Source organism: Phoca vitulina, unplaced genomic scaffold (genome assembly GCF_004348235.1).
Source record: "Phoca vitulina isolate PV1807 unplaced genomic scaffold, GSC_HSeal_1.0 scaffold4, whole genome shotgun sequence".
Lineage (NCBI taxonomy): Eukaryota > Metazoa > Chordata > Mammalia > Carnivora > Phocidae > Phoca > Phoca vitulina.
Window position 1 is genome coordinate 55161990 of NW_022589707.1, and position 15247 is coordinate 55177236.

At 37.5% G+C, this 15247-nt stretch overlaps 1 protein-coding gene across 4 annotated transcripts in view; it reads left to right on the forward strand.

Moving 5' to 3' along the window:
• The window catches only part of THSD7A (thrombospondin type 1 domain containing 7A), a 428494-nt gene that overhangs the window by 217321 nt on the left and 195926 nt on the right, over nt 1-15247 (forward strand). For all 4 annotated transcript variants that reach the window (XM_032402031.1, XM_032402029.1, XM_032402030.1 and 1 more), the window contains exons 3-4: nt 8570-8818; nt 11486-11667. In XM_032402031.1, the coding sequence (XP_032257922.1) occupies nt 8570-8818; nt 11486-11667 (431 nt within the window). The remainder of the gene's footprint in view (nt 1-8569; nt 8819-11485; nt 11668-15247) is intronic.

The window sequence follows — 15247 nt, forward strand, 5'->3', positions numbered from 1 at the left end:
GTGGCTTTGGGATGGTGCCATGAAGCTGCACTATGGTTCGCCCCCGGGAACAGCATGGGTGATAAGGAAGCAGCTGCATGAAAGCCTTCGCTGTGTGAAAGGATAGAAAATGTATGTACTGGCCCTTCCAGGGAGGCCTCGTTGCTGTAGCAGTTTATCCCATTACTAAATATGTGCTGGGCCGGTAGCCTCACATTCAGCTGCTGACCAGCAGCGTGGCCCTCAGCTTTAATAGGGAGCATATGATCACTCCAGCTGGTAGGTGGCACCATTTGGCGACATTCCCCAGCAGCTCAACAAAAGATTTTCAAACATCAAAGCAAGGGGAAAGACCTCTGCCTTTATAAGGAGAGTGGTTTGACCGTGCATGCATTTTGCGTCCATGAGAATTATTGCTTCTAACTTGCTGAATTCTGTAAAAGAAAGGGCGCCCTTAGAGAATGAAATTAGCTTGGAAAATTTGCAAACTTCATTCAAATTGATAAATAAATGGTAAATTACAGGAAACTTAATTTTGTGTTTAAAAAAGGAATGCAGCTTGAATATAGTTAGAGATGGGGGAAGTATTTTTTTAAAGATTCGATCTGAAAACACAAGCCAGTAAGAATTTAGATATGAAAACTGAAGAGTCTTCAATTTTACTGAAGAAAGAGACCTTAGAGGTCTCTTACATTAGGAAAATGTAATTTCACTATACGGGAATTTATGAAGCAGAGTAATCTCCACCTGATCGGTCATGCCACTTGAAAGGAGCAATTTAGGAATATCTTGGGTCTCTTGATTATGAGTGACAGCATCATTTTCTGTCTTGCTACAAACTGGGGACCCAGAAAAACTGGGCAATCCTCTTGGTCTGTTCATTTTTTTTCATTGAAAAAGCAAACGGTAGATTAGTAGGAAAAATAAATGTATCTGAGTTTTCCATTCTTATATTCATCTCTGAATATAATTTTAAAATTAAATCTGTTTATATGTAAGCATAAGAGATGGGACTATAGGCATGACTGTCAATTGGCTGATGGCTATCTTAGTAAATGTGAGAAATGCATCTACCTCAGAAAGCATGTCCTTTTTTTCTCAGGTAGTTAATAGAGACAGTAATACTCTATAAGTGGTTTAAGTCCCATTTCTCTTATTTTTCTGGGCAGCGTTGGGACAAACACTTTCATTCTTGGGAAAAAAAAAAACCTAATCAAATTAAGATACTCTGTTAGAGTATACAAGCCTACACGTATGATTTTCTTTATACAAAGTGATACTTGAATCTACTCTGAACACCAAATTGTATTTTTTTTCATATTACAAAATTTGGGGATGCTTGTTAATATTACAAGAAGATTTAGGGTAAAATCCTTTATATAGAAAATTCTCCTGTAACATGAATAGTGTTATTTAATGCATTTGCATCTTTATAGGAAGAAAACGTGTTCTTTAATTCAGTAAGAATTTTATAAGTGCTTCCAGACTCCTTCTATAAGAACTAAAAAAGATACATTACTATGAATCTTATTTACAGATAATATGTTCTTAAGTGCCAAAATGATTTATGTTGCTGAAAAGTCCCATGAGCTCATCACATTCTCTAGGCCTTGTGAAGAAGTAGGAATTGGGCTGGGTTCAGGGGCTACCACACATGGACTGGCTCATCAGTCATCCCATCCTACTCCCCCAGTGTGGTGCTTCTCAAGCTCTCTACAGCAAAGGATCAGATGTTGGTTGCTGGTTTTCATTTTTGTTTTTACTTCATTTCTTACTGATCAAATAACACGGTCCTATTGTATATGTTTAGAATATAGCTAGCTCATGCCATATGCATCTCTCCATAGAACTCTGCATTAACAAAACTGGGCTATACACCCTGGTCATCGAATTGCATCCAGAGATCATGTACTTGGGTCTTGCAAACTTCAAACTGCTTTAAAAATGCCTCAGTACTTACTTTTGACTCCTGGGCTTAGCTCCTTGCATACCCTTATCAAACAGTTGCCCTCATCTGTGGACCACATTTTGGATAGCACTGTTCTTGTAGGATTTTCTGTGCTACAAAGGCAGAAAACTATATCGTATTTTTTGAAGCTGCTTGCAACCTGGTTGTGATTTAGACTCCAATAATGTGCTAGAGCTGGGCTTGGAATCTGAGCTGAGATCCTTAGGAAGAGAGAGAAGGACCCATTTCACGGGGGAGTTTGTGCCAGAAAAGTGGTTTCCTCTAGCTGCAAAAGCAGCTTTATGGATTAGAGAAATGGCCGTGTGATTCTGAGGGCTGGAATTTGTCCTGGAGGCTTGGCTTAGATGCCTTCTCCTCCAGCCTATCCAATTATTTTACAAACCATCTCATATTTGGTAATATATCTTATTGTGTGATCTACTCAGTCTCTTTTATCTAAGAAGTAAGGGCTAATACTGATAAAGATTTATTTGCCAACTATAAATTTGGAGTGGCTTGTATTTTTGGAGTGGTTGGGAGTTACCTCGAGACCAGTGTTCTCAAACTTGACTGTGCTAATAGAGCAGCTGAGAATGTTGTTAAAATACTGATTCTGATTCCAAAGTGTAGCCCGGGGACCTGAGATTCTGCATGTCTAATAAGCTCCCAGTTAATTACACCCATTGGTCCACAAACCTAACGTTGAGTAGCAAAACTCTAGATTATGCTAAGCCTTCAGGAACAATTTCCATCTCCAGGGCCCCAAACTGCTGATGTTAGGCTGCAACAAGATGATGAGAAGCCATTCTGACCACTTTATTACTTTCCCTGGATTAGAAACAAAGTGCCATGGTGACATCCAACTATAACTTTATTTTTTTTCTTTTTCCTTTTGTTTTTTGCCTTATTAGGAACAGAAAGAGAAAAGGTTGTTTTTTATTTGTTTGTTTTTATCTATCCAGAGAGAAGGAGAGAGTGGGGCGCCTGGGTGGCTCAGTCGGTTAAGTATCTGCCTTCAGCTCAGGTCATGATCCCAGGGTCCAAGGATCGAGCCCCACATCGGGCTCCCTGCTCAGTAGGGAGTCTGCTTCTCCCTCTCCCTCACCCCCCATTCATGCTCTCTCTCTCTCAAATAAATGAATAAAATCTTTTTAAAAAAAGAGAAAGGGATTAAAAGAGGATTCAAAGCAAAGAGGCTTCAAACGGGGTTTACAAGGTGCAGCTTTTTTGCCTCCTCAGTGTATTCAGCCTACCTATTTATAAGGGACACATCTTACTAATAACTTATGATGCCATAGTTTCAGTCTATAATTTTATCTGCTTCCCATGAAAAGGAACTATTTTCACATGGTGCTGTTTGGGGCCAGGGTGCTTCAGACCATATTTGGAGACTTTTCCTGAGCATGATGGACATGTTATCTAGATCTGGAGAGAGTTTGCTTCAGAGAAGCAAAGAAGATGGGAGATGGGATCCCAAATGGCAAGTAGTGTAGACAAAAGTGGGTATAAGAATTGGGCTACTCTTTTGTGGATTTAGTGAGGAGAGCGGGCGGAGCTGCAGGCTACTGGGGAGCAGGACTGAAAGTTAATTCTCACTAAGTGACAAGCTGAGAGAGGGCAGTGGGAGCAGTGACAGCTTATGGAGAGCTTTTTTTACCAGAATGAAAAGTTGGGACTAGCTCCCGAGAAAATGAGGGTGTTTAGAAGTTTCTATTTAAGAAGCTAAAGAATGATAATGGTATTTTAGGAGATGAATTGGACTACCCTTAGAAAGAAGGTATATTTTCACAGATGTTATGATTATTAAGTGAGCTACAGAAATAATTTTAGGGAAAAAAATATTTGAACTCAATTGCATTCTTCTTTTTGTGTAACTTGAATAACTCGAATTATCGAAAATGAAATTTATAATTTATCAGTTTTAACCTTGACCTGACGTTAAAAATGTTAAAGATGTGGATAATCAGAGCTTGAAAGTAACTGTCAAAAATATCTGTGCTCTGTTGGCTCTTCATAAAGTCTCTTCAAAGACAGGTATTGAACTCTGCTCTCCAGTTTTTCATTTTTTTCAATATTTATCTGATTACTTTCTATCTGATATAAGGTTTACTAAATAACATCTGCTTCTGTATCAAAGCCAAGCTTTTGTTCCATTAAGTCCTGGCCATCTGGGCTATCCTGAACATACCACGTAAAGGAAAAGGAAACTGTCACAGTGACCATCACATCTTCTGCCAGGCCACCCTTGCAGAGGCATAGCCCATGCCTTGGACATTCTGAAAGGGGCATGGTCTCATAAAAACCATAATGAACCAAAATGTGTAGTTTTCCTAAGCTCTTAGGATCAACTTTTTGCATGGCCAGAATAAAGGAGAGACTGGTACAGGATGGCAGCTGAATAATTTAGTAACAATGGGTCATTTGGTGACCCTATTTAGTCTCACTAACAATCACAAAGTGGGCTTACCAAGGCCTAAAACGTACCCTGGTGTGTGAGCCTTCAGATACTCCTATTGCCTTGGTTTTCAACTCTGATGTGCTCATGATTATTAAAAGTATACAAGCCATCCAGAACTCTCAACTAAACCCTGACCTTTAATTCTGGATCTCCCTACTGAATGTTAGCCTGTTGGATATGTCCTGGATATGTCCACATCAAATCACGACATTAATGTTAAACTCATTTATCAACTGCCAGAAACTTGCTTCTCATTCCAAGCTCCCATTTCAAAGATATGCGGTGCTGCTCACAAGATTGCCAATGTTAAAAAATTCCAAGTTATTTAATGACTCCTTCTCTTTTAACCCTTTCAACTATCCAACAGGTTGCATGGTTTCTAACTCCTCTTTTCTTATAGTTGGTAACTCCTTTGAATTCCTATTGCCATTACCTTGGCACCTTCATAAACCTCATAAGCAGAAAGATTCAGTTGGAATCCCAGTTCTGTTATTTGCTGGACTTAGGGGAGACATTTAGATTGCATTTCCTTATCTTAAACAAGCAAACAAATAAATGACTTTCTACCTTACACAGTATTTGTGAGGATTACAGTTAGATATGCTAGGTAACACAGAACATGGCTCATAGCTGACGTTCAGTGAAAGTTAATCTCATGTTCATGATCATACCTTTCAGCTTGAGCATTGCCTGGCACATAGTAAGCATTCAATATATGTTTCTATTTATTGGTATGTGCATTATATTATGTCAATGACATCATCATAACCATCATCACAGTGTCCCTGCCTCTAGTCTTGTATCCTAATATTCCACCCTCTACCTCACCATCAAGTGTATATAAAATACATCTTGTGAGTTCTCATCCAATTCTCATGGGATCTCAGTACAAATCTCTTGAGGTCTCATGTACATCTCATGAGATCTCATCCAAATCCCGCCAAATCTCAGTCCATATCTCATGACATGTCATCCAAATCTTTTTTTTTTTTTTTTAAGATTTATTTATTTGAGAGAGTGAGAATGAGAGAGAAAGAGAGTGTGTACATGATGGGGGGAGGGTTAGAGGGAGAAGCAGGCTCCCTGCTGAGCAGGGAGCCCGATGCGGGACTCGATCCAGGGACTCCAGGATCATGACCTGAGCCGAAGGCAGTCGCCCAACCAACTGAGCCACCCAGGCGCCCCTGTCATCCAAATCTTTGAGATCTCAGTCCAAATCTCAAGAGAAACAAATATCGTGTCCTTTTTGCTGCACGTCTTTCAGTGGTGCTCTTGCCCACAGAAAGCGCTTTTCTGGATCAGCATAATTGCCCTTGATCTGACCTAGGCTTCAATTCCACTCCTATTTCCAGTGTACAACACAAACTCCTTACATTGAGGCCAGGGAAAAATCTGTGTTTTCCCCACCAACCAATGGCTCTTTTCTTTCATATCTCCATAGATTGTCTTTATCTTAATCTGACAAATTCTAATACACTGTTTAAAATTCACCATAGTGACCTTCTACTTCATATAATCTTCTGTGCCTCCCCAAGCAGAATGATATGCTTGCAACCTAATTGCTCTACTCTTAACTTTTTGTACCCAAAGCCCAATATTAAGTAGAGTTAATACACATTTGTTGAAGTAATTGTTTGGGATATTAGAAAATTATGAGAAAGACAATAGATTGATGGATAAATAATACATATGTCACATATTAATATAACTTAATACTGTTTTTGTGTTTATGCCACTAATTTCTCATACGTAGGACCTGCTCTGAAAATTAACATTTATCAAGGAAATATATTTGTTTTGGCTTTTCCATAACCACTAATTCCTCCTTAGGACAAGCAGCACATTTACAAAGTACATGGATGGTACAAATCCTGGGGCCGTGAAATAGCAATACTAGTTTGACAATTAGCCAGTAACTTTGGCATTGGCCTCAGCTAAAGCATTTGCCTGAACACACCAAGATTTATGGTTTAAATTGTGACAAGTAGGGAAGAATGGTTAAGAAAATGGGCTCTGATTTTTAAAAATCCGAGTTCAAATTCCAGTCTACTACTAACTAGCTATACGATCTTGAACATGTTCCCTAACCTTTCAGAGACTCCTTCCCTATAAAATGGAAATAATAATAATGTAAAATGATTGTTGGGAGTCTCAAATGAGGTTTTAAACTTGGGTTGCATATACACAAGACAGACGTGACTACCCTAGACCACATTTGGCATCAAGTCTGCTTAGAAGGATATAGAATAGGAACTTGACATGATCATAGTTTCAGATGTTCCTCATCTGGTAGGAATTCTCATAGAAATCCATGCAGCACAGTTCAAAAGGAGGAAAAGCTCTACATCAGACAGGCCTAAGAGCTGTCCTGGCTTAAAAGTCTCATGATCCACAGAAGCTGGTATCTCTTGAAGCAGCCCCATGGTCATAGCCTGCAGGGTCCCTATAAAAACAAGCCCTGTCCTAAGAATTGCCACATTCAGGGAAGCCCAAAGCTGTGGCTGTCCGCCAGGTACCTGTAGCTCCCCCAGTGCAGGCGGAATTTATCCAAGGGGGCCATTTTATCATAAGTAATATGATGTAGTAACATAGTTGACTTCCCAACTTTTATCAGATTACCAAGGTAACTAACTAGAGGTAGTTAACTGACGGTCAAATTCTCTACAAAAGATTAAAAGGGATTTTCAATCCCTCTGCCTGTACTTGGAACATGAACTTAAGAAGTATTACATATACAATATACGCATGTTTATATGAAGACAGTCTCATGAAAGATAAGAAATGTATCTAAGAGGAAATTAAATATGGAGAATTTTGTAAAGAGGCATCATAGAGGTAAGGATTTGGTCATTATTCTGCCTGTTTTTTGTGAATGAACTCCTAAGTGTTAGAATGAAAACTTACTCATTACAAAGGAAGTTTTGCTCTATAGTTAGTGGTGTACCTAATGTATTGTTAATACTCAGTACATGCCATTTGAGTAAAAATTGGGTTTTGATCCTCTCTGTCATTATAAGAAAAACAGAGCTGACTCACAGGGCCCTTTTACCACAATTCTCGGATGATTCTTCTTCCCAGACCTCTCAACTCAGACAAATTGACTTTGATGCTTTGAGCTCTAATTGTCTCCTAGGAATGCAATTTTCCTACACATGCCAGTAGAATTAAGAAGATTGAATGTGAGTCGTTGCATTAGAATGGACCTGCCTCTTGGTATGGTTAATTACCATAGTTAAATATAGCACCTGAATGACAAGACAGAATTATCATTGTGTTCTCCCACTGGAACAGATGGCTCTATCATGGCGACAGGCTGCCTGTGTCTTGTAAACATGCACTATTGGTTATTGAGAATGGGCAAGAGTTCAACTAAGAATCAACACAAGGCCATCCAATTCCAGGAAAACCACTCGAAGTGCATATGCCGTAGTCATTGACATTCATAACATCATCTTCATATGTATACGTTTCAGTTTAGAATCCAGCATCCCTCTAATTCAAGTAGGAGTAGAGAGATACAAGTTTGAACATAAATACTTTACTGATACGTAAATATGGGAGATCTATTGAGAGGGTATTCTTTAATACATAAATAGACTTATATTTCTAATGTCTGTGATGTTTTTAAGATACCTATATGTGTATTGTATATTAAAGTGTGAACTAGAAAAGTTGATCTATTTGAATAAGTATACATTATCATTGTAAGTGGCAGCTAAACTTCCAAGTAATATGAAAAATAATGTTAAACTTATATTTAATTATATTTTCTATTTAAAATAGCATTGTATTAATTTAGCCAGGCATGTTTGTTTAAATCACTCAACAATGAAAATTATATGTTAACAGTTCTTGGTTTCGCATTTTCTAAATTAAAACAAATCCGGGAATGAGTGAAATGAACAATATGGTGAACTTGGTTTCAGTTAATTTTGCTTAGTCCCTTTATTTTCTATTTCCTATGAATAGTTTAACATCTCTTGCAAAATAGGAGGAAATGCAAATGCTAGCTTTGAGTCTAACTGCTTTTACACATCATAAATGTTGATATATTTTCAATGAAATTGGAATTGTACCTCCAAGTAGAAATAAAAATGTCCAAGCTTATTTTACTCTGGAGTGTAGAAGACAAAGTTCCTAACTGCTTATTAGTCTGTGATGAGAATACCAATGTTCTTTTGCAGCTTTTGCCAGCAAGAGAAGCTGCCAACGACCTTCCAGTCCTGTGTGATCACCAAAGCGTGCCAGGTGTCAGAGTGGTCAGAATGGAGTCCCTGCTCAAAAACATGCCACGACACGGTGTCCCCCAAAGGCACTCGTGTCAGGACGCGGATCATTAGGCAGTTTCCTATTGGCAGCGACAAAGAGTGTCCAGAACTTGAAGAAAAAGAGCCCTGTGCGTCTCAAGGAGATGCAGTTGCCCCCTGTGCCACGTGAGTAAATAAGGACCGCGCCTTCTGCTGCTGTGACGTCTCCCCAAACTGCGTGTCTCCCCGCATTCGCTTACCCAGGTGACACTAACTGAAGAGTAGGTTGAGAAATAGGGATTTTTACGACTCCTAAGTGGGAAAAAATAAGATCGCGGTTTTACAAGCACTGTCCTTAAAGAATTCTGGTTTTACAGAATAAACGTGTCTTTAGCAAGCTATATTTCCAACTCTCCATGAAGTCTGGGTTTTTAGTGGCGATTCTCTATTTATGTATCTTCTGTAATAGAGATTGATAAATTTCTTCTGTAAAGGGGAAGATAGGATATTAGGCTTTGAGGGGAACAGGTGTCTCTGTGGCAGTGACTCAAAAGTACCATTGGAGGAGGAGATCATATATAAACAAATGAGTGGATCTGTTCCAATAAACCATTATTTATAAAACCAGTGGACGGGTTGGATTTGGTTCTTGGGTCATAGTTTGTCAACCCCCATTCTATAACATAAAATAAACTTTCAAAATATAGGTTCCTGTTGCTTACTGAGCAAGGCCTATTAAAATTCAGTACTATAGATAACAAATCCTGTTGAATATCTACTACACCAAAATAATGAGACTTTAAGCTACTTGAGGACAAGATTGTTATTAACCTTGTTTTGTTTTGTTTGTTTTTTATCCCCAGCATATATCACAGGGCCCGGCACATAGCAAGTGCCCAATAAATGTTTATTGAATTCTGATGAAATAAGGCTGGTTCTGAAATATTTAGCAGTATATCCTAATTCTTTTTATCCTTAAAAAATATTTCCAAGACATTACTGTGAATTATCTTGGCAATAAATACATTTGAGCTTAGTCTGAATATAGAATATTTATAAAACAACTTAGAGAATCTTAGTTTCTCAGAGATATACACAAGCTTCATTGAGAGCTTTTTTGGAATATTCAGAAACACTTAAAGAACATGCATACAACACGAAATTCACGAGCCAGTGAGGAGGAAAATTAATCCTACTACTACCACTTCTAACAATAATAACAAGTAATAGCAAAGATAGTGGTGATTTACATGAGACCTTCAATTGCACAGCACTTTGGACTCATCTATTCTCTCCTGATATAACAAGGGATTGAAAACTGCAGGGAGTTTCCTTCTTAACTTCTCTGCTTGTCCTGCTGACCCTGTGTTCCTCTCTACATAATAGGCTTGAGGAAGTTGTCAGGATCTCCTGTGTTCTGTCTCCTTTGAGTTTCTTCCTTTTTTGCTTCAAGCTAGGTGTTTTATTCTTTATCTTCTGAGATATTCAAACACCACTAACAAAATAAATATATATCCTGAATCTCTTTCTTCTCTCCCTTTTTGGAGGGTAGCAGTTTTTTAGCACGTGTGACCAATTCACAATAGGAAAAGTGTAATCCTAGGATGGCCTACATTTGGACTCCATTCTATAAAAAGTAAAATTTTTATTTTAACTCCCTTAATGAATGATTTGTTTGATTTTACTTTCCTTGTCACCCCCACCCCACCCTCTTACTCAGGGCATTAATTATCCTTTTTTTTTTTTTTAAATTTACCTGAATGTCGTACTTCCTTTATAAACATATGTCAAGAGTATTGTTCCTTGCTGCCCCAGTCCTGCACCTGTGTTCAGCCACTTATAAAGATGAAAAAAATGGATGTGAAGGTCAGTTTGACTGTCATGAAACTTTACCACTGACACAGCAACGCACCTAGATCAGACATATGAAGGCCCATTTAACTTTTTTGTCTAATTGAGATGAACATTAGCACATCCATTTGTACCTGTGTTGGCTGTTAATCTGATTACTGAGGAAGCATCTTGGGTAAAGTGACACAAAGTGCTACATAAGCCATTTTCTTTGTGCTTTTAGAATATCCATTTTCCTCGAGGTGGAGAAATGCCATCACTTTCTATCTTTAGTGGCATCGGGAAATGGTTCCCTGGCTCTCTCCTTAAAGCACGTGTTGGGCTGACAAGCCCCTGACATTTCTTTCACATCATAATGTTGATTGGAGCTTTAATTTAGAACCCCAGATCATCTTTCTTGTGTTCCACTGATTAGAAACATCAGCTATTTTCAACATCCATCAGGCACTCATCATGGATTCTCAGTGCTACAGAAAAACACTCATTCTTGACAATAAAGAGAAAAGTCTGAATTGTTATGTTATATTTTTTAATCCCAACACACAATTATAATTTTGATCCAGTATGAAGTAGCAATTTTCAAGCATTTTATTAAAGGCAAAACAAATGTTTGGGTTGATCGTCATTTAGAATGTTTTCCATTCCCAGAGTCACTCCTCCTTTGTTTATAAGCATCCAGAAAGGGCAAGCCCGAGTTCAGCTTAATTGAACATAAAATTTTATGTTTTCAGCATGATGCTCTCTTTTCATAAAATATTTATAAGTAACTTCCAGTAATTGCAATTAAAACAGGATTATCCTAAATTTAACCCCTCTTTAAATGGAGCACTGCTGAGGATAGAGGAGAAGAAATTGAAACTGAATCTTCACCACAGATGTAGTGGTTGATTCCAGAGGAAAGTGTTTTTTAGATTAATCTTCTTCAGAAAAAAATATCGGAAGAGCAGAGCGAAGTTTTACTCAATAAACATGGTTGTCACTGCCAGCATTTTCTTTCTTTAGGTATGGCTGGAGAACTACAGAATGGACCGAGTGCCGTGTGGACCCTTTGCTCAGTCAGCAGGACAAGAGGCGGGGCAACCAGACAGCCCTCTGTGGGGGAGGGGTCCAGACACGAGAGGTATACTGTGTGCAGGCCAATGAAAACCTCCTCTCACACTTAAACACCCACAAGGACAAAGAAGGTAAACTGTCGTCTTCTTCTTCTTTTTTTTTTTTTTGAAAAAATGTTCATCATCATTAGCCATCAGGGAAATTCAAATTAAAACCACATTGAGATACTACCTTACACCAGTTAGAATGTCTTCTTCTTCTTGAGGACTTAGGCATGAAGACTGAGCATGGAATCACCTTGCAGGGGGATAGAGATAGAGATAGAGGAGTTAGAGATACAGATACAGATATTTGCAACATCAATAGAGCATAATTCTGTTCACTTAATGGTTGATATCCACTATGGTGAACGATAATTTAAATTTCGGTTGTAAAAAAAACTTAATCCAGTTCTGTCTCTGGTCAGTTCCAATTTACTGACAAGTCTCTAAATTTTCTGACCATAAGCTCTGAGTCAAAATTTAGCAGGAGTAATTAATTATAAAAGTAGAATAAAGCATCTTGTAAATAGACACATAGAGTGCTCGTATATATTCTCAAGTCCAGAGTTTCCTTATATGAGATGTAAAACCTGCTTGTGAAAGAGCAGCCCCTTTTGCTGTTTATAATATGGTTGAAAAATAAATGTATCGAAAAAATAATGATGGCATTGAGTGAAATTTTCAATGCGAATTTAAATGGAATAAGTGGAGAATACAACTACAGGTAAAAAAAAATTAACTCAAAGGCATGACTTTTTTTAAAACCCTTTGATTAAACCCTCTGACTTGGCGGACGTATCTTAGAACTTTTTTTGGTCTAAATCTCAATTTGAGGAGAAGACTTGGTAAGTGTGCCAAAGGATAAGTGAGTCCAACATGGCCAATGCTTAAAGTATTAGTATATATTACTATTACTCTCAAATTCTAATCATTATTGGATCAAGTTTGTATTCAATTAGTTACTCATAAGTCCCCACAACTAGGAATATTTTTAAACAGTGTTATAAGCAGACCTTCTTACCTTCCCTCGACTTGAGGGATAGCAGGGCTCTTATCATTAGACCATTTAATAAATATCTATTAGTTGCCAAAAGAGTTCCAAAAATTGTGCAAGGTGGTGAGGATGGAAATATCAGTACAAATTTTGTGTCAGGAAATGCTCATGGTTATCATGAGGGCACACAAACAGTTATAATACAGTATGAAATGCATTATAACTTGAGTTTTAGAATAACTGTAGGGGTATCATAGAAACAGAAACATAGAAGAAGTGGCCTACAGTTGAGTGATGACACACACATTCCATACAGTAAGTGGGTCAGGAATGCAAGAGGAAGTTTATTGCAGGCAGAGGGGACAGCGTGTATTAAAGCACACAGTTAAAGAAAAGCAAAAACAAAAAAAGAAATCTTGCCAAGAAAGATGAGTATGTTGTATTTGGCAAGTTGTAAATAGGACAGGGTAGTATTTCCTAGCAAATATGTTGGTTGGAAAGGGAAAAGAATAAGAATAAAGACCCAAAATGAGAATATTCAGAGAAGAAATCTGACGAAGGAGGGCCAGAAGAGAAGGGAAAGAACCAAGAAAAATGGGTATTTCAAAAAAACAAAAGAAGAGCCGACTCCTCTGCCTCCTCCCCCCCACAAAAAAATGAGTGGTACGTGTGACCAGCAGCAATTCATGGAAAATAAACACTGAAGTTCTGCATTTGCAACTTGCAAGATTTAATTGTTTTGTAGCCACTAACTTTACGTAGCATATCAACTCATTTAGGAATCTAGCCTAGGGATACATTTTACTACTAATGTATCTTGAGGTTGTAAGGAAGTAGCATAAAACATGTAATGTTAGTACATTAATATTTTTTTGGCCATTTTAATGGCTACATTTTTAACACTCTTAGATGGATTTATTATAGCAGTCCTTTCAGAGCAGTATAATTTCATTGCTAGGGTAGATCAGATTTTAGTTTCTGAATGTCAATTATGTCCTGTGGGTTATTATTTTCAAAAGATCCTTCAGAATTCTGAATTGCAACTGGGTATTTTTTTTAAATCATTTTGCCATAGAGTCTGTCAAAGCATGGCAGAGCACCAAAAATAAAAGTCACAGCGTAAAAGGAAAACAAAAAGAGTATCATTGGTAAGGTGTGTCTGTTAGACTAAAGCGAATGTCAAAGCAAAGATCCATGGATATGAAAATAATCGATTTGCCAAAAATTAATGTTTATCATATAAGTATATAGGAATTTGTGTCCTTTCATTTCAAATACCAAGAATACTAATAAGCCCATATAGTCTTCGTAAAAACAGTTAATTCTCCCTAAAAGTTGCAGCTTTTTTTTTTTTTCTCAGAACTGAGGCTATATGAATTTCCCCCCAGAAGCACTTAACATTTCCCAAGGGGAAACTTATTCAATATGCCAGCATCCTAAGGGTGACATGTAAAGACTATAAATATGTGTAAGTGGAGAATAATTAGGCTGTGGGCTGTGAGGATTGTGCACATTCTGTTTTCCTTCAATAAATACGAAAGAATGAAGCTTACTTTATAAAGAGAGGAAAAGTTCTCAAAATAACTTCTTCAATCAGTCCTAATAAGAAGGTACTGATCTCAAGTAATCCCGATTGTGTAACCATGAACAACCTACCCCAAGAACAATTCACATTGTAGTTAATATGAAGAAAAAAGTCTACATTGTTGTTTTTGTAGAGTCTCACTATGTGTTCTATGAATAAATGTCTTGTTTTCACATGTAACCAAGATATTAAAAAATACCTTAACCCCAAATAAAATACTTTAACTCAAAATAAAATTTCCTGATACAGAAATACTGAAAATAAATGATACGAAGTTCACATAAAATTCCTTTATTTTCTTGGCACATCACATTACACAGAAGAATGGTAATGACCACCTTAGTACAAGTACAGGTCCATGTGAAATCACTTCATTCATTGGTGTATTCACTACTCTTAATAGACTCACACCACACCATAAAAATTCTCCTCCCTGGAGCTAATATATTTAATTTCCAGAAAATCAAAATATGTATTATTAAGGTAGTCACAAAGTATAATGTATTATATTTACAACTTCGTATCCTACCTGTGTCAATTGATTTATATCATCAGAATATTTTTTTTTATATCATCAGAATATTTATTAAGTTGGTGACAGTGTCTATTGACAATAGGAAAAATATATCTACTTGATATTGGAGAGTATCCACATCTTATTCATGTACTGCTGCAGGCCATAGGTATCCCTCCCAGTCCTGACAACCTTTGCCCTACAATATTCAGGTGAGCAAAATTTCCACCTCTTTAGAAGAAAGATTTGACAAGTTTCTACTGAGAAGAGTTAGTAGTAAAACCCTGGACAATTTCTGTTCAGCTGGCTGATCAGAATTCCAGCAGACTGTGAAGAATGTTCAGCTTATGCTGGCATGAAATCTACCCTTACCAGACTATGACAGGAAGAGGCCTTGCCCATGGGGAGGTTAGCAGTAGCTAGAAAGCTGATGAAAATGTTGCTGATCATTGGATGCATGAACATGAATTGATTGTTTAAAGAGCTCAAAGTGAAATGAAAGTAGATTTTAGCTATGGTAATTCAAGATATTCTTTCTTTTGATACAGATTGAATGTGTTTTTAAATGAGGGGACCC